This window comes from Bufo gargarizans, chromosome 6 (assembly GCF_014858855.1).
Source record: "Bufo gargarizans isolate SCDJY-AF-19 chromosome 6, ASM1485885v1, whole genome shotgun sequence".
In the NCBI taxonomy this organism is placed as follows: Eukaryota; Metazoa; Chordata; class Amphibia; order Anura; family Bufonidae; genus Bufo; species Bufo gargarizans.
The window spans coordinates 55186874-55207830 of record NC_058085.1 but is presented as its reverse complement, the minus strand read 5'-3'; the positions used below and the strand labels follow the sequence as shown (position 1 = coordinate 55207830).

General features: G+C 43.3%; 1 protein-coding gene across 1 annotated transcript in view; it reads right to left on the bottom strand.

Moving 5' to 3' along the window:
* Positions 1 to 3765: 3765 nt before the first annotated feature.
* The window catches only part of LOC122942581 (L-xylulose reductase-like), a 103035-nt gene continuing 85843 nt past the window's right edge, over positions 3766 to 20957 (bottom strand). Inside the window, exon 8 of the mRNA XM_044300244.1 lies at positions 3766 to 3869. Coding sequence (XP_044156179.1) covers positions 3766 to 3869 — 104 coding nt within the window. The remainder of the gene's footprint in view (positions 3870 to 20957) is intronic.

Below are 20957 nucleotides of genomic sequence, written 5' to 3'. Positions count from 1 at the left end.
TTAGCTTTGGATCCAGTGAGTCATATATGCATGTTGCATTGTATTATTTCCTGTACACCGTCCGTGACATTCATATATGCATGTTGCATTGTCTTGTTTCCTGTACACCGTCCGTGACAGATATGAGCCTGCGATTCCTGATTTTGTAGGCCAATTAGGAATCCAGATTTCCACAGTGGGCTACACTGAATATTACTTTTTTTTTGTCATTTTTTCAGTGACCCACTGGTAAATCTGATGGTGGAGCAGACAAACCTGTACGCCCAACTGTTCGTTGCTCAGCACCCGGGCGCCTTTTTGGCCAGGCCCGGTGGCTGGACGCCGGTCAGTGCAGCCGAGATGAGGACATTTTAGCGCCTCGTGCTGCATATGGGCCTGGTCAAGAAACCCAGTGTCAGGCTGTACTGGAGTGGGGGCGTCCTCTACCAGACCCCACTTTACAGTACGGCCATGACACGCTCCCGGTTTGAGGCCATCAGATAATGCAGCATGTATCCCCCGAGGTGATCCTTCCCATGACCGTCTGTATAAGATACGGCCTGTCATCAATCACTTCGGGGCCAAATTCATGGAGGCCTATGTACCTGGAAGGGAGGTCACAGTTGATGAGTCTCTCATTGCGTTCAAGGGGAGACTCATTTTCCACCAATATGCTCCCTCCAAGCGGGCGAGGTATGGCGTAAAGCTATACAAACTTTGTGAGAGTACCTCAGGGTACACTTACAAGTTTCGTCTATACGAGGGGCGAGATTCCTGTATTTAACCCCCAGAATGTCCCCCCACTCTGGGTGTTACCGGGAAACTTGTGTGGAACCTTATGCACCCACTGCTAGATAAGGGTTACCACCTTTACGTGGATAACTTTTATACTAGTATCCCCTTGTTCCAGTCCATTGCCGCCAGATCCACGTCCGCTTGTGGGACCGTGCAGAAAAATCAATGCGGCCTCCCTGCCCTCCCCCTCCAGGTACCTATCCCCAGGGGTGAGACCCATGCCCTTACCAGTGGAAACCTGTTGCTGGTCAGGTATAAAGACAAGAGGGATGTCCTTGTACTGTCTACAATTCCTGGTAACAGCATCACCCCTGTCCCTGTGCGAGGTACCACAGCAACAGTCCTCAAGCCCGATTGTATTGTCAACTACAATCGGTATATGGGAGGAGTTGATCTCTCTGATCAAGTCCTCAAGCCACATCATGCCATGCGCAAAACACGGGCATGGTACAAAAAAGTTGCGGTCTACTTGGTACAGGTTGCCATGTACAACTCTTTTGTGCTGTCCCGGAGCGCTGGCAACACAGGGACATTTCTACAATTCTATGAGGCAGTCCTCAAGGCCCTGATTTCCCGGACCGGGAAAGAGCAGGCCGGAGTACCTCGGGAACTGTAGGCGCCCGGATCGTCCCTGGCCAACACTTTCCAGGTGTGGTCCCCCATACTGGAAAGAAGGGATGAACCCAAAAAAGGTGCAGAGTGTGTCACAGGAGGGGGATATGGAAGGACACCACTACTCAATGTGACACGTGCCCCGATCATCCGGGCCTCTGCATTATTGGTTGCTTCAGGGAGTACCACACTTCCATGGAGTACTAAATTTATATCCCAATTTAGCACTTACATCGGATAAAAAAACTGGTTCTCAGACCTGAGTCACCCAATTTTTTTTAAAAACGATTAAAAGTATACAAATTAGGTATCTCAGCATCGGTAAGAATCTCCTCTATAAAAATTACATATCACCTTACATAACAAAAAGTTTAATAGCAAGCGATCAAAAAGTCATATAGCCCCCAAAAAAGGACTCTTTAGACTTTAGAGATACAAAAAACGTTGTTGGTATTAAACAAGATAATATAGTCTAAAACCTAAATAATTGTAAAAAAAATCAGTTTAGAATACCTTGAGGGGTGTAGTTTCTAGAATGGGGTCATTTTTGGGTGGTTTCTATTATGTAAGCCTCACAAAGTGACTTCAGACCTGAACTGGTCCTTGAAAAGTGGGTTTTTGAAAATTTCTGAAAAACTTCAAGATTTGCTTCTAAACTTCTAAGCCTTGTAACATCCCCAAAAAATAAAATGTCATTCCCAAAATGATCCAAACATAAAGTAGAAATATGGGGAATGTAAAGTAATAACTATTTTTGTAGGTTTTACTATGTATTATAGAAGTAGAGAAATTAAAACTTGGAAATTTGCAATTTTTAAAAAATTTGGGGTAAATGTAGTATTTTTTTATAAATAAATTTATTTTTTATTTTTACTTATCTGTAAAGAATAAATCAAGGCAACTGGACGTACTGTAGACTTCTTGAAAACGTTTCACTTGTTCTTCCAACGAGCTTTCTCAATTCTGAGTGATTGTACAAAAATTCTGGGAATAAATATGTAACTGAATCCACATCTGGTAATTATACCCAGCATTGGGTCAAATGTGTTGATTCCATTATCCTAATTGGAGTCAGTAGGTGATAAAGACTTCCCAGAAAAAGGTGTCAAGACAGCATTATACGTGGCAGACAATAGATGTCTAACCCCCCCCCCCCACCTCTATTCAAGCTTGGCTTCTCCATTTTTACGTAGATGGCCTCCTTCACGCCTCATTTGTACCAATCGGCCTCCTTATCCAAAACACGTACTTGACTGTCTTCAAAGGTGTGACCTGTTCCTTTTAGATGTAAGTACACGGCTGAATCTTGACCAGGCTCTTCTATGCTGAGCCATACGCTGATGTAGTTGTTGTTTTGTTTCGCCGATATACAGTTCTGAGCATTCCTCATTGCACTGGACTGCGTACACAATGTTGTCCATCTTGTGTTGAATAGAGGTGGGGGGTTAGACATCTATTGTCTGCCACGTATAATGCTGTCTTGACACCTTTTTCTGGGAAGTCTTTATCACCTACTGACTCCAATTAGGATAATGGAATCAACACCTTTGACCCAATGCTGGGTATAATTACCAGATGTGGATTCAGTTACATATTTATTCCCAGAATTTTTGTACAATCACTCAGAATTGAGAAAGCTCGTTGGAAGAACGAGTGAAGCGTTTTCAAGAAATCTACAGTACGTCCAGTTGCCTTGATTTATTCTTTACAGATATATACCATGACCTGGATAAATGAGAACCTTCACAGACATATTTTTTTACTTCATTTTACCAGTGTCATGAAGTACAATATGTGATAAAAAAAAACTATCTCAGAATGGCCTGGATAAGTCAAAGCGTTTTAAAGTTATCACCACTTAAAATGACACTGGTCAGATTAGCAAAAAATGGCCTGGTCCTTAAGGTGAAAATGAGCCTGGTCCCTAAGGGGTTAAGATGGCTGACAAAGGACATGAAAAGATCTTGTATCCCTCACAGTATGAGAGTGGGGGATGCTAAACGTCCGGTCTGTGAGGTATGATGTGAACCAGGAGAGGGCCAGGTCAGTGATGTCAAGAGATGAGAGAGTTTATAACAGAAGGGAGTGGTTGACCGTGTCAAAGGCAGAGGGGTTCTTTCCTTAGATTGAGACCCTGAGGATATCTGGTATTCAGTCTTTATATCCAATATGCCTCCTGCTGCAACAACAGTTTATCTTTTCCAGACATTACAGAACTAAAGATGTCCATAGCAGAGTTTGGGAATTTATTTTATTTATTCATTCTTTCAGGTACAATAAAAACTGGCAATGTGGATGTAAACAGAGCCTAACTACAAAGAATGACACGCATAAATCAGTACAATGCTCTGAACACACAATGTCTTTTCTGTCTGGAGCCTATGAGATTAAGAAGCCTCCATCCACGTTAAGGTGGGATCCGGTGATCATGGCGCTCTTGTCACTGAGCAGGAACAGAATGGAATTAGTGACATCACCAAGCTCTGGGGAAAAAACATACGGTATATTGTAAGAGGTAGATGCAAGTACTGAAAAGATCAAGTAGATACGGTTTAATTATTATAGAGGTATTTCAGTTTTGTTAATTACATTTATTTATTTAGAGAATAGGACATTTAATAATTTTCTAATATACATCTGTTTTGTTCCCAGACTTTTAATATATATGCACAGTAATGTCTCGCTAAAGAAAAAAAAAATGCTTTGACCCATTTTAGTCCAGTAAAATGCATTATAGGAGAACTGAAGGTATTGGTCATGTCATGTGACCCTCCCCAATATAATGTGACCTAGCTTTCTGTTAACTGCCTAGGCATCTATAGTAGTGTACTGAGAAGCAGAACATATACAGTATATACAGTTATACAGTTGCAAGAAAAAGTATGTGAACCCTTTGGGATGATATTGATTTCTGCACAAATTGGTCATAAAATGTAATCTGATTTCATCTAAGTCACAACAATAGACAATCACAGTCTGCTTAAACTAATAACACACAAAGAATTAAATGTTACCATGTTTTTATTGAACCCCCCCATGTAAATATTCACAGTGCAGGTGGAAAAAGTATGTGAACCCTTGGATTTAATAACTGGTTGAACCTCCTTTGGCAGCAATAACTTCAACCAAACATTTCCTGTAGTTGCAGATCAGACGTGCACAACTGTCAGGAGTAATTCTTGACCATTCCTCTTTATAGAACTTTTTCAGTTAAGCAATATTCTTGGTATGTCTGGTGCGAATCACTTTTTTGAGGTCATGCCACAGCATTTTAATTGGGTTGAGGTCAGGACTCTGACTGGGCCACTCCAGAAGGCGTATTTTCTTCTGTTTAAGCCATTCTGTTGTTGATTTACTTCTATGCTTTGTGTCGTTGTCCTGTTGCAACACCCATTTTCTGTTGAGCTTCAGCTGGTGAACAGTTGGCATTAAGTTCTCCTGCAAAATATCTTGATAAACTTGGGAATTTATTTTACCTTCGATGATAGCAATCCGTCCAGGCCCTGATGCAGCAAAGCAGCCCCAAACCATGATGCCCCCACCACCATACTTCACAGTTGGGATGAGGTTTTGATGTTGGTGTGCTGTGCCTCTTTTTCTCCACACATGGTGTTGTGTGTTTCTTCCAAACAACTCAACTTTGGTTTCATCTGTCCACAGAATATTTTGCCAGTACTGCTGTGGAACATCCAGGTGCTCTTGTGCAAACTGTAAACGTGCAGCAATGTTTTTTTTGGACAGCAGTGGTTTCCTCTGTGGTATCCTCCCATGAAATCCATTCTTGTTTAGTGTTTTACATATCGCAGATTCGCTAACAGGGATGTTAGCATATGCCAGAGGCTTTTGTGAGTCTTAAGCTGACACTCTAGGATTCTTCTTCACCTCATTGAGGAGTCTGCGCTGTGCTCTTGCAGTCATCTTTACAGAACAGCCACTCCTAGGGAGAGTAGCAGCAGTGGTGAACTTTCTCCTTTTATAGACAATTTGTCTTACCGTGGACTGATGAACAGCAAGGCTTTTGGAGATAGTTTTATAACCCTTTCTCTAGCTTTATGCAAGTCAACAATTCTTAATCGTAGGTCTTCTGAGAGCTCTTTTGTGTGAGGCATCATTCACATCAGGCAATGCTTCTTGTGAAAAACAAACCCAGAACTGGTGTGTGTTTTTTATAGGGCAGGGCAGCTGTAACGAACACCTCCAATCTCATCTCATTGATTGGACTCCAGTTGGCTGACACCTCGCTCCAATTAGCTCTTGGAGATGTCATTAGTCTAGGGGTTCACATACTTTTTCCACCTGCACTGTGAATGTTTACACGGTGTGTTCAATAAAAACATGGTAACATTTAATTCTTTGTGTGTTATTAGTTTAAGCAGACTGTGATTGTCTGCTGATGTGACTTAGATGAAGATCAGATCACATTTTATGACCAATTTGTGCAGAAATCCATATCATTCCAAAGGGTTCACATACTTTTTCTTGCAACTGTATTACCTGTAGCTGTCACGGACATTCCCGTGACAGATGGCAGGAGATCGGTGAGACTGGCAACACGTGATTTGATCTGACAGGTTTTCCTTATGGATCAATAGGTGTATGTGTTGTTTCTGGTAATGGCCACACCCCTTTCCTCATGTGGTCATTTAACCTTCCTTATTTATGGAAGTTTTTTTGGGGATCTCGGCGGAGTTCCTGGTGCTTTCATAGCCCCTTTGAAGTTAAGTCTTTCCTTTCCCTTTTTGTATTTTGTCTGTGTGCTGCATTTCCATATTGTTTGAATTAGGCCTGAAGGAGACTCATGTTCAACCTTCTTTTTGGAGGAACAGGTAGTCTTGTCCCTGCCATTAGTACCAGGGTCCTATAGGGCTAGATGGGACTGTAGGTATTCCTGCATATGAACACACCTACCTCTGGGGTCTGTTCATACTGGCAGTCAGTGAGGATTTTGGTTAGGGTTTCACTAGGAAGTGTCCATCTTCCTCCCCTAGTTATCAGGCCTGATTGCCTGTTCCCCCCTTCCCTCTTATACTTGGTGTGGTGTTTCCCTACCACACTGAAGCGTGACAGTAGCATCTCATGATGTCTGTCAGTATCTGTGTAGAAGCAGATGTCTTTGTGTTTTTTTTACATTCAACTTTATTAACAACATAACATCACCTAGAGACAGGCAGCCATTTTACAAATCACCTAGGGACAGCCATGCAACTACATGCAGTGATGTAGTTACTGTAATAATCCCAATAAAAATTATTATTCCACCACAAGTCCTATTTATCACATGGATGTGTCCTGTGTGCTGACCCAACATATGTATGTCATATAATACTGCTGCTTACTCAAAGTCAGGGATTGTATGATGTGAAGAGACTAATGCTCTGGTTCAGTTAAGCTATGGATGCATCACATAGGACTGATCCATGGGTTATACCATTCTATTGCTTATAGAGGTCAACTGCCTGATATAAGAAATGTATGGAAGCATAATTTTGCATACATGTATATTGGAAAATTTTATGATTTCCTGTTATATAAACTACTAAAAAAATATATATATAATGAAATACTCCTTTAACCCCTTCCCAAATGAGTTCTCACACCTCGTAGACATAACGATAAAAATGTTATCAGGGTCAGAATACGGCAATGACAAGAAAAAAATAATTTTTCCAAAGGTTTTTTATTCACAATTAAAACACAAGAAAAACTAAACAAGTGTGGTATCACCGTACTGACCTGGAGGATGAAGAGCACAGGTCAGTTTTACCACACAGTGAACACCATAAAAACAAAACCCATGGTGGAGTAATTGCATTTTCTTTCCAATTCCACCACATTAGGATTTTTTTCCAGCTTCCCTGTACATTGTATGCCCTATTAAATGATGGCATTAGAAAGTACAACTTGTCCCACAAAAAACAAGCCTTCATACGGCTATGTGAATGGAAAAAGAAAAAAAACTTATGGCTCCGGAAAAGCACGGACCGAAAATCGAAAATGCAAAAATCCCTGCATCAGGAAGGGGTTAAAGGAACATTTAAAATATAAATAGGTTATTGATACAGTTCAGGAGCATGGTTCAATACTCACAAACGCCTTCTGTGATTTTTGCAGATGTCTATAAGGCCTTATGCACATGGCCGTGTCAGTATTTTGGTCCGCAAAAAAATGGATCCGCAAAATACAAATGCCTTCTGTGTGCATTCTACATTTTTCTTACCTCCATAAATAGAAAGTACAATTTTCTTCTGCTATACAGTCAAGAATAGGGCATGTGCTATAACTTGTGGAATAAAAAAACAAACCCACAAAATAGACTTATGTGTGCATGGCCCCATATAAATAACAATAGCCCTAACTTGGAATCTACATACAGTCATGGCCTATTGGTTTTTAGAATTGCTGGAGGTTTCAGACTCTTCACAATACTAGGTTCCCAGGTGGAGGTGAACTCCTCCTTTGAAGCAAACTTGTCAGTACAGTTTAGGTCACCATTGCCTTCACTAAAAAACACCCATACAGGATTGTTTGATGTCTCTGGTGCACATATATATAATCTCAACCTGAGGGCACACCCCTCAGCTCCATTGGAGCACTGCGCATATGCCAGAGGACAGGGCTAGAATATAAAGGGCAACATCCAGAGCACCCTATTGTTCCACACTGCATGACTGTGACGAATTGATGATTAATGTTTCACCAACTTTTCAACAAAAACAGTATACTGCACACAGAAAGTAGAGGAGAATCTGCTTCCTAACATTCTCTTACTCATTCAGAACCAGTCTCAATATCATGGAGGACATTACAGAGAAAAGCTGACCTATATGTTTGTGAATTTTGCACTTGTGGTGAGATAGAAACTTTCTATGTAGCTGCGCAGATGAGGCTAAAGAGGATTTCTTTTTCAAGCAGTTTTTTAGAGCTGAAGTTGGTTTCTTATTCATCGTTTTCTTATTCACGTCATTTGTATTTTTCTTTTTTTATGAATTTTGAGGAGACTTTATCACCAGTAATAAATAAAAAAGTTGCAGTGAGCTGTCCTAAAGGGAAATTAGTTGAAAGTGGCATTAAAACAGAAATGACAAAATATAGACAAAAAGTGTGATTTACAGGGTTAAATTAATTCGGGTCTGTGATCTTGCACTGCCAACTTACAGAGGGTGGTGACTCGCATGCAGTTAAAGGGGTTTTCCAAGATTATATTAATAATGACTAGGGTTGAGGGAACCCGTAAATATTCAGGTTTAGCTGAATTTTGGTTCAAAGTTCATTTAGGGTACCCAAACTTGACCTCTAAACTGAACCTCATAGAAGTCAATGGTGACCCGATCTTTGGTGCTGTAAAATGCCTGCAAATTAGTCATAGAAAGGGCTAGAGGGCTGCAAAAGTAATCAAAATCAAAGTAAGAGCAGTAATATTGCCCTGCAAACATATACGGATAGGGAAATGACTTAAAGTAACATAGAATAGAAGAAAATAAAAAATAATCTCCAACTGGAGTAGGAGGGTGAGTAGGCGGTGGACGTGGTCGTGTAGGTCGAAGAGGCAGAGGAGGCAGTAGCCAACACTGTTTTTGTAGGGTTTTATTTTTAATTTTTCAATTATTTTAATTGTTTTGTCTTTGCACACATCCTTTTCTGCCATCTTTTTTCTTATTCACCACAGAGCCGCACCAGTTTGGCCGAAACGTCACACTTAAGCGGCTTATTGAATAAAAATCACTAAGCAAGAACTTCTATTGATGAACGGGGTAGAAACCCTACTTTCAGTTACAAAAAAAAAAAACTGCAGCTCGTATCGAAGCATTTGCCTACAGAGTGCAGAGGATGTCAGCAGTAAGTTTGTGTTGATGTCACTGTTTACAGAGATGACACGTGATCATAAAGCTTGCATGTCTTCTGTGTTTTGTACCCACTCCTGCTTTTGGCATCCAATTCATGGGCGTATCCTGATGCAAAATAAGAACTGTATGATACAGGCCTTACGGATGCTCCAAAGACAGAATCCGTTGTGTCTCTCATTTTTCCGTCCTTATGAAAGATCAGAAGGGTAAATTAAATGGTGATGTCAACAAGGCCAAACAGGTAGTACATAGAGTGGTGACATAGACAATTAGTCGGGAGAGTGGAAACCGCATGAGGAGTCAACACAGTGGTCCAGTTACATTATGGGGAGGGTTGTAACTGCATGAAGAGTCAACACAGTGCCCCAGTGACATAGTGGGTAGATGGCAACAGCATGAATAGTCAGCATAGTGGCCCAGTCACAGAGTGGTGAGAATGGGAATCTCATGAGGAGTCAACACAGTGAACCAGTCTCAGAGTGGTGAGAATGGGAATCGCATGAGGAGTCAACACAGTGGCCCAGTTACATAGTGGCGAGGGTGGAAATCACATGAGGATTCGAATGAGTCAACACAATGGCCCAGTCACAGAGTGGGCCATGCTGACATCCTCCGGTGGCTTGATGAAAAATTCCCACACCGCTGATTATGTTATTTTACCCCCACCACTCTGTGTTGACTGCCTGCTACCGCTGCCTCCTTGAACCCGTGCACTGCTACTTCTTTCCAGACAGGTAGGCTCCTGCGTGGCAGGCGGTCTACCCAGGGCATGTTTGGCTACAGATCTGAGACTGCTGCTACCCTGCTGACTCATGGCCATGCTACCACCCTGGTGGCTTAGCCGCTGCCTCAAGCGCAAGCTGCCACCCTCCCTCTTCTCCTGATGATGATGATGAAGCCCCCCTCTTCAACCGGCTCCCACGTGTGATTGGCTACATCGTCATCCACTACTGTCTGCACATCACTGATGTCACCCTCAGGGCCACGTGCCTGACCGCTCGCAACACCAGCTCACATGCGACTCTCATCGTCGATACTTGCCCGCCTACTGGAGGAAGCGGCGGATCTCTCCTCCTCACCTGTCTGTCGGATATACTGTACTGTAGCATTAACTGCAAGGGTAAAAGAGCAATAGTATCAGGCTGCAGTTTCGCACCAACTCCGCAACTACTGATTGACGCATCAAATTAAGTATAAAAGAATTTGAACACCCTAAAATGTGTAGTATCAAGCCACAGTTTCACACCAACTCCTGAACTACTGATTGATGCATGGAATTAAGTGTAAATGAATTTGAACACCCTAAAATATGTAGTATCAAGCCAGGTTTGGGTCAAAAACACAGAACAGGTACAGATCTTTCCATTACACCTTAGTATGCTTCACTACTGGTTTTGACTCACAAAAAATTATAGCCATAACGGACCAAATAACTGAAGTGTGAAGTCACCCTAAAGTGTGTAGTATCAGGCCACTATTTCACACCAACTCTGGAACTACTGATTGAGCCATCAAATTAAGTGTAAAAGAATTTGACCACCCTAACAGTGTGCAGAGAAATGGTCTGCTTGAGCAAAGGGTGGCTAACCCTTTTCGGGTCATCTGTTCTCAGCCTTTATGGTGTGATCACCTGTAGTATCTTTTTTTTTTTTTTAAACCGAGGAGCATGCTTTCTTCACCCATGCAGCATGCCAGACCTCAATTTCACCCCAGAAGCAATGATAGATGGAGATACATATATAAACGAAATACACCCAGTTGTATCAGACTGTACAGACACTTTAAATTTGTGTCCACTTTCATGCCCATTTGTGTTCCAGTCACTTCTGTTTTAATGCCGATTTCAACTTTTTTATTATTGACGATAAGGTCTCCTCAAAATTCATTTTTTTTTTTTAAAACATACGAATAATGTGAAAAAAACTGATAAATAAGAAACCAACTTCAGCCGCGAATAAGAAACTGGCCTAATTAGACTGCTGCTTACTCCCCTCACCTTCCCCTTCATAGACTTGTATTGATATGTGCAGTATGATACTTCAGCATTTTTCAAAGTGAAAAGTGATTAGCAAGGGAGGGAGGAGAGCAAACAGCTAAGAGCTAGACATTTTTCACTGATAAGGCATATTACAAAGTTTCTTGTAGTTGATTGTACTATTGATTTATGCACTGTTGTGTGAAAAGTTAAATAACAAAAGACTGAGCACCCCAGCAAAATTATGTGAGGTGCAGTAGGTGTAGGGGTGTTGAGGTCCTATTAAAATACTATATAGATATGTTCCACGCACACTCGAGATTTCAAATACAAAAATCCATGAACATTGCGCTGACCTGTACATAACTTTGCGCATGTAAGCCGGTCGAAATCTACGCCAGCTTGCTTGCTGGCTTAAATTTAGACTATTTTGTACACCTAAAACAGGTGTAGAAAATGAAGAATTGGGCAGACCTTCCCCGCCCACGCCACGTCCTCTTTTTTAGACCAGGCGTGAGCAGGCAAATGTCGCAGATTGCAGTGCAAGTAACCAGGATAGTAAATGACCCCCTATATTTGCACTGTGAAATTTATGAGAGGCAACACGTCAATCCAGACGTTTTGGTTCCTTCCAGACCTTTTTCATAGTGTCACTTTATCTTTGGTATCTGCAGTAGAGATGCCGCGAATGGCGAATGGCGAACGCGAATTTCCTCAAATGTTCGCGAATGGGCGAACCACCATAGACTTCAATAGGCAGACGAATTTTAAAACCCACAGGGACTCTTTCTAGCCACAGTAGTGATGGAAAAGTTGTTTCAAGGGGACTAACACCTGGACTGTGGCATGCCGGAGGGGGATCCATGGCAAAACTCCCATGGAAAATTACATAGTTGACGCAGAGTTGGGTTTTAATCCATAAAGGGCATAAATCACCTAACAATCCTAAATTTTTTGAACAACGTGGTTTAAAACATCCAGTGTGTGTATACGATCAGGTATGATGTTGTATCGATCAGGTAGTGTAAGGGTTACGCCCGCTTCACAGACATTGACAGACCAAACTCCCCTTTTAATGCACCGCAAACAGTTCATTTGCCCAACAGCAAACTCCCCATTTGCACAAGGTTGGATACCAAGCTAGCCATGTTCGAACGGGGAGGTGGTTAAAAAAAAACTGGCTACCTCCCCTTTGTTTGAATCCACGGTCACTGCGTCTGCGGCGTGCAATTTACTTTCACACCCGATATGAGTGTTATTTTCTGTAGTTCTCTTCTCATCAGTTTAATCCCTGTTACGTCCCCAATCTGGGGTCCATTTATTGAATTGATTTTTCGAACGGGGAGATGGTTAAAAAAACGCTGGCTCCCTCCCCTTTGTTTTAATCCACGGTCACTGCGTCTGCATGATGTTCTCTCTGGGTTCCCAAGATCTCTCCTCAGGAGTGGACCAAACCCCTTCCAATCCACCAGAAACAGGGTCTTTTCCCTCTACTCCGCAGACTCCTTCATACGCACAGAAGCCTCTTTCAGAGCTCCCCTTTTTTTAGAATTCTCTTGAGGTAGCATCTGCAGCAGGGATACCGGAAGAAGAAGACACTGGGAGTGGGATATTCGTCTGTTGGCCAAAAACAATAAAAAATGGCGGTTTCCTGGAGGACTCACTGTCATGATTGTTGAATGAAAACTCACCCCATGCAATAGTTTGGCCCAGTTGTCGTGATGACTGTTAGTGAAGTGGCGCAAAAAGTTAGTCACAATTTGGTTAACATGTTCTACTTGACCGCTGGACTGAGGGTGATACACTGACGAGAAGTCCGGAGATGCATTTAATAGCTTGCAGAGAGCTCTCCAGAATTTTGACGTGAACTGTATACCCCTTTCGGAGACAACACGGAGGGGAAAATCATGGAGGCGAAAAATGTGTTCAATAAAAATGTTTGCCAGCTGAGGAGCAGAAGGAAGACCAGGCAGAGGGACACCCGTGCCCCCACACACACGCACACCAAATAAAGATTTATACACACGCAGACACACACTCCCCTATGGCCCGGCGGACGTTCTCGGCCGAGGAGGCATACGGCCAGCTTGCCTCCGACTCCGAGAGTCCTAGTGAGGACGAGGATGACCCCACTTTTCTGTTGTCATCCGCGTCCTCCTCATCCCCAAGGCGGCGGAGCAAGGGGACTGCCATGTTAGGGACCCTGTGGCCCACCCTAGTACGAGCAGCTCTGGGGCTCGTACTAGTTTTCCGGCCCACCAGTTAAATCCACCAGAGCACTTTGCCGGTGAACTTGTCTGGTGTACCCCAGAGCGATATTGTCACAACCAGACAGCTGAGAAGTAGTGATGAGCGGGAGGTGCCATATTCGATTTCGCGATATTTCACGAATATTCGAATTAATATTCGTGTTATATTCGTCGAAATCGAATATTCGTAATTATTCCAATTATCGCGAATAATATGCGATTTATTTTTTCGCATATTGCGATTATTTATCTTGATAGTATAAGGCAACGTCCCTATGCTAATTGACTATGGCTAGGCTAATATGTGTATTTTACGAAATTTCGTGATATTGCTCTAACTTCGTCTCTTAGAATATTATGAATATTCAAAAAGACGAAGTTAGAGCAATATTAAGAACATTTGCAAAAGCCGAAATTGCGATGCGAGTAATATAACCCGAAATAATCGCATGAAGATTTCAACTTAGCACTGCTATATTCCATATTCTAGCCTAATATGGAATATAGCTGTGCTAAGTTAGCACTGCTATATTCCATATTAGGCTAGAATATGGAGTATAGCAGTGCTAAGTTGAAATCTTCTTGCGATTATTTCGTGTTATATTACTCGCATCGCAATTTCGGCTTTTGCAAATGTTCTTAATATTGCTCTAACTTCGTCTTTGAGAATATTACGAATATTCTAAAAGACGAAGTTAGAGCAATATTACAAAATTTCGTAAAATACACATAGATTGTATTTAAGCTAATATACTGCTATAGTAATATTTTATAATAGTGTACATATTTTACAAAACTTAAGTTCAGAAGAGGCAAAAAAAAATTTGAGGAAAAAAAAGGGATTATAGCACTATATTAGCTAAATTACAATCTATATGTGTATTTTACGAAATTTCGTAATATTGCTCTAACTTCGTCTTTTAGAATATTCGTAATATTGCTCTAACTTCGTCATTCAGAATATTACGAATATTCTAAAAGACGAAGTTAGAGCAATATTAAGAACATTTGCAAAAGTCAAAATTGCGATGCGAGTAATATAACACGAAATAATCGCATGAAGATTTCAACTTAGCACTGCTATATTCCATATTCTAGCCTAATATGGAATATAGCAGTGCTAACTTAGCACAGCTATATTCCATATTAGGCTAGAATATGGAATATAGCAGTGCTAAATTGAAATCTTCATGCGATTATTTTGTGTTATATTACTCGCATCGCAATTTTGACTATTGCAAAATTTCGTAAAATACACATATAGATTAGATTGTAATTTAGCTAATATGGAATATAGCAGTAAGTTGAAAACGCCACTGACTGGAGCAGCCAGGAAGCCAGGAATCCAAAGGACAGGTAAGAACAACTTTAGGGAAGTGGTAAAGAAAAAAATATAATAATAAAAAAAACAAAAAAAAAAACGAATATTCGATTTCGCGAATATATAGAACGATATTCTAAATATTCTCAAAATCTCGAAATTGCGATATTCGAGAAAAAATTTCGCAATTTGAATATTCGCGCTCAACACTACTGAGAAGCTCTGACAGAAGCCTTTCAGAACCTCCTCCTTGAGTTTTCTTTGTTGTGGTGTTCAGTTCCTCATCTCGTTAGCCTCTCTCAGCTGTCATGTAGTTGGACTGATTGCTTCCCTTTAAATTCCTCCCCATAATGCATTACTGGGCGGCTTATACTTCTTCCTGGAGTGTGTGTGCATGGTGATCCTATTTCCCAGTCTGCTACTAAGTTAAGTGCTGTACATTTATCTGTTATTTTCTGTTTGCTGGATCCCAGGTGACCCTGACTCCCTCCGTGTCTGGTGTAGGGAGCCGGTGGTCGTGTCCCCTCACTATTGTAGGGTGTTCAGGTGTGATATAGTCGAGGTACGTGGATATGCAACCATCCACCTTTGGGATTTTTGCATAGGCTGAGCAGCCAGGGAAAGTGCCAGGTCTTGTGCAGGTGTCTCCCTTTGGTTCCTTAGCTTTGGATCCAATGAGTCATATATGCATGTTGCATTGTCTTGTTTCCTGTACACCGTCCGTGACATTCATATATGCATGTTGCATTGTCTTGTTTCCTGTACACCGTCCGTGACATTATAAGCCGCCAAAACCGTCTCAAGCATGGATCCAGTTTCACTTTTGGCTGAACGCTTTCAGGGTCTTTCATTGGAGGTAGCTGATCTCCGTAAGACTTTTTCTCAGCTTCAAGTGACCGGTTCAGCTTGCGTTCATGGAGTTTGTTCTGAGCCTAAGATCTCGCTCCCGGATACGTTCTCCGGGGGTAGTGAGAATTTTGTGCGTTTTAGAGAGGCTTGCAAACTCCATGTTCGCCTTCTTCCCCATTCCTCTGGTGATGAGGAACGGAGGGTGGGGATCATTATATCGCTGCTCAGGGATAACACTCAGTCTTGGGCCTTTTTGCTGCCGGAGGGGGCACAGCCTCTCCGTTCAGTGGATGAATTCTTTTTAGCCCTGGGTCAGATATATGATGATCCGGATCGTATTGCTCTGGCTGAGTCTAGACTACGTCTGTTATGCCAGGGTAAACAATCTGCAGAGATATACTGCTCAGAATTTCGGAGATGGGCAGCTGATACTGGTTGGAATGATGCTGCACTCCGAAGTCTATTTTGCCATGGTCTTTCAGAGGGATTGAAAGATGCATTTGCCTTTCATGAGAGGCCTATTTCCTTGGACTCTGCTATGTCTCAGGCCGTTCGTATTGACAGGCGTCTTAGAGAGAGAGGAGAGATATCTCCTTCCTGTCATACTCAGCCCCAGGACAGTGCAGCGGTCTAATTCTGTGTGCAGGGGTCTCGGTCGCTGTCAGCCCCTTCTGAGCAGGAGCCCATGCAGCTGGGGTTGATTGCTTCTGACAATAGAAGATTCAGCTCGCATGGGAGGGTTTGTTTTTGTTGTGGAGGTACAAATCATTTGGCAAATGTTTGTCCCTCTAGGAGATTCAGGCAGTTTTCTGGGAGTAATAAAGAAACAAACAGGAAAAAATCTTTTAAAAATGTTCCGTCTGTTACTATTGGCAGGGTTGAGGCGTAAATTGAAGGTTTTCCGTTTGCTTGTAGTTCCCGTTTTGTCCTGCCTGCTAGGGTGGCGCTAGAGAGCAAGAGCATTTTTTGTGAGATTTTTGTGGATAGTGGAGCAGCTGTCAATCTCATTGATAATCAATTTGCAATAACTAATGGTTTCCAGGTGCGCACTTTGGGAAAGGATATTCCTGTTTTTGCTATTGATTCCGCTCCACTTTCTCAGAAATCATTAAAGGGCATAGTTCACAATATCCGTTTGATTGTGAGTGATGCTCATGTTGAGGATGTGTCATGTTTCGTCCTTAGCGGTTTGCCTACTCCTCTAGTGTTCGGGCTACCCTGGCTCACTAAACATAACCCCACCATTGATTGGCAAGCGAGGCAAATAAATGGTTGGAGTGACTTTTGCAGAGAGAATTGCCTCACGACATCTGTTTCTGAGGTTGCTACTAAGACTGTACCATCTTTTCTCTCTGAATTTTCGGATGTCTTCTCTGAGAGTGGAGTTCAGGATTTGCCCCCGCACAGGGAGTACGATTGCCCTATTAATCTCATCCCAGGCGCCAAGCTGCCTAAATCTCGTTTATACAATCTTTCCCAACCTGAGAGGATCGCTATGCGTGCTTATATCTCTGAGAGTCTGAGAAAAGGACACATACAACCCTCGAAGTCACCTGTTGCCGCTGGTTTTTTCTTTGTTAAGAAAAAAGATGGTTCTTTAAGACCTTGTCTGGATTTCAGGGAGCTGAACAGTATCACTATTCGTGACCCATATCTGCTTCCTCTGATCCTGGACCTGTTTAACCAGGTTGTTGGGGCTAAAGTCTTTTCCAAATTAGATCTAAGAGGGGCATACAACCTGGTTAGGGTCAGAGAAGGAGACGAATGGATGACGGCCTTCAATACCCCTGAGGGCCATTTTGAGAATTTGGTTATGCCTTTTGGTTTGATGAATGCCCCAGTCGTTTTTCAGCATTTCGTGAACAGCATTTTTTATCATTTGATGGGAAAATTTGTATTAGTGTATTTGGATGACATTTTGATTTTTTCTCCTGATTTCATAGGGAATTGTTGGCCATCAAGTTGGCTTTTGAGGAATGGCGCCATTGACTAGAGGGAGCCAGACACCCTATTACCGTATTTACTGACCATAAAAATCTGGCCTACTTGGAGTCAGCCAAGCGTCTGAACCCGAGACAGGCCAGATGGTCTTTGTTCTTTGCTAGGTTTAATTTTGCTGTCACGTTCCGCCCTGGAGTTAAGAATGTGAAGGCAGATGCCCTGTCACGTTGTTTTCCGGGAGGCGGGAATTTTGAAGACCCGGGTCCCATTTTGGCTGAAGGTCTGGTGGTCTCTGCTCTTTTTTCTGAATTGGAGGCAGAGGTGCAGGCAGCCCAGTCAGAGGCTCCTGATCTTTGTCCTCCTGGGAGGTTGTTTGTGCCTCTTGCTTTAAGACACAAGATTTTTAAGGAACACCACGATACGGTCCTTGCTGGGCACCCGGGGGCAAGAGCCACACTAGATCTCATTGCTCGGAGATTCTGGTGGCCTGCGCTTCGTAAGTCGGTTGAGGGTTTTGTGGCAGCCTGCGAGACTTGCGCTCGTGCCAAAGTCCCTCATTCACGGCCATCAGGTCCTCTCCTTCCCTTACCCATTCCTTCCTGTCCTTGGACACATCTGTCCATGGACTTCATAACGGACCTGCCCCGTTCCTCGGGGAAGACTGTGATTCTGGTGGTGGTGGACCGTTTTAGCAAAATGGTGCATTTCATCCCTTTTCCTGGTTTGCCCAATGCTAAGACGCTGGCGCAGGCATTTATTGATCACATTGTCAAATTGCACGGTATTCCTTCAGACATAGTCTCTGATAGGGGCACGCAGTTTGTTTCCAGATTCTGGAAGGCTTTCTGTTCTCACTTGGGGGTTCGGTTGTCATTCTCTTCTGCTTTCCACCCGCAGTCGAATGGCCAGACAGAGCGCGTCAATCAGAATCTGGAGACATATCTGCGCTGTTTTGTGGCGGAGAATCAAGAGGATGGTGTTCTTTTTTGTCCCTTGCTGAGTTTGCTTTAAATAACCGTCGTCAGGAGTCCTCTGATAAGTCACAATTTTTGGTGCATATGGGTTTCATCCGCAGTTTGGGACTTTCTCGGGAGAGGGGTCTTCTGGTTTACCTGATGAGGACAGATTCTCCTCGTCTTTGTCATCTATTTGGCAAAAGATTCAGGATAATCTAAAGAGCATGAGTGAGAGATATAAGCGTGTGGCAGATAAGAGACGTGTGCTTGGTCCGGACCTGAATGTTGGTGATCTGGTGTGGTTGTCTACCAAGAATATCAAATTGAAGGTTCCCTCCTGGAAGTTGAGTCCTAGGTTTATTGGGCCTTACAAAATCCTGTCTGTCATCAATCCTGTTGCCTACCGTCTTGATCTCCTCAGACTTGGAAGATCCATAATGTTTTTCATAAGTCCTTATTGAACCTTATGTTCAAACCCATTGTACCCTCGCCTTTGCCTCCTCCTCCGATTATGGTTGATGGGAATCTGAATTTCAGGTCCTCTAGGATGTGGATTCTCGTCTTGTCCGCGGTTCTCTTCAGTACCTTGTTTCATTGGGAGGGTTATGGTCCTTAGGAGAGGATGTGGGTCCCAGTGACGGACATTAAGGCCTCTCGTCTCATCAGGGCTTTCCATAGGTCCCATCCTGAGAAGGTGGGCTCTGAGTGTCCGGAGTCCACTCGTAGAGGGAGGGGTACTGTCACAACCAGACAGCTGAGAAGCTCTGACAGAAGCCTTTCAGAACCTCCTCCTTGAGTTTTCTTTGTTGTGGTGTTCAGTTCCTCATCTCGTTAGCCTCTCTCAGCTGTCATGTAGTTGGACTGATTGCTTCCCTTTAAATTCCTCCCCATAATGCATTACTGGGCGGCTTATACTTCTTCCTGGAGTGTGTGTGCATGCTGATCCTATTTCCCAGTCTGATACTAAGTTAAGTGCTGTACATTTATCTGTTATTTTCTGTTTGCTGGATCCCAGGTGACCCTGACTCCCTCTGTGTCTGGTGTAGGGAGCCGGTGGTCGTGTCCCCTCACTATTGTAGGGTGTTCAGGTGTGATATAGTCGAGGTACGTGGATATGCAACCATCCACCTTTGGGATTTTTGCATAGGCTGAGCAGCCAGGGAAGTGCCAGTTATGGTGCAGGGGTCTCCTTTGGTTCCTTAGCTTTGGATCCAGTGAGTCATATAGCCTGTTGCATTGTATATTTCCTGTACACCGTCCGTGACATTCATATATGCATGTTGCATTGTCTTGTTTCCTGTACACCGTCCGTGACAGATATGAGCCTGCGATTCCTGATTTTGTAGGCCAATTAGGAATCCAGATTTCCACAGTGGGCTACACTGAATATTACTTTTTTTTTGTCATTTTTTCAGTGACCCACTGGTAAATCTGATGGTGGAGCAGACAAACCTGTACGCCCAACTGTTCGTTGCTCAGCACCCGGGCGCCTTTTTGGCCAGGCCCGGTGGCTGGACGCCGGTCAGTGCAGCAGAGATGACATTTTAGCGCCTCGTGCTGCATATGGGCCTGGTCAAGAAACCCAGTGTCAGGCTGTACTGGAGTGGGGGCGTCCTCTACCAGACCCCACTTTACAGTACGGCCATGACACGCCGGTTTGAGGCCATCAGATAATGCAGCATGTATCCCCCGAGGTGATCCTTCCCATGACCGTCTGTATAAGATACGGCCTGTCATCAATCACTTCGGGGCCAAATTCATGGAGGCCTATGTACCTGGAAGGGAGGTCACAGTTGATGAGTCTCTCATTGCGTTCAAGGGGAGACTCATTTTCCGCCAATATGCTCCCTCCAAGCGGGCGAGGTATGGCGTAAAGCTATACAACTTTGTGAGAGTACCTCAGGGTACACTTACAAGTTTCGTCTATACGAGGGGCGAGATTCCTGTATTTAACCCCCAGAATGTCCCCCCACTCTGGGTGTTACCGGGAAACTTGTGTGGAACCTTATGCACCCACTGCTAGATAAGGGTTACCACCTTTACGTGGATAACTTTTATACTAGTATCCCCTTGTTCCAGTCCATTGCCGCCAGATCCACGTCCGCTTGTGGGACCGTGCAGAAAAATCAATGCGGCCTCCCTGCCCTCCCCCTCCAGGTACCTATCCCCAGGGGTGAGACTCATGCCCTTACCAGTGGAAACCTGTTGCTGGTCAGGTATAAAGACAAGAGGGATGTCCTTGTACTGTCTACAATTCCTGGTAACAGCATCACCCCTGTCCCTGTGTGAGGTACCACAGCAACAGTCCTCAAGCCCGATTGTATTGTCAACTACAATCGGTATATGGGAGGAGTTGATCTCTCTGATCAAGTCCTCAAGCCACATCATGCCATGCGCAAAACACGGGCATGGTACAAAAAAGTGCGGTCTACTTGG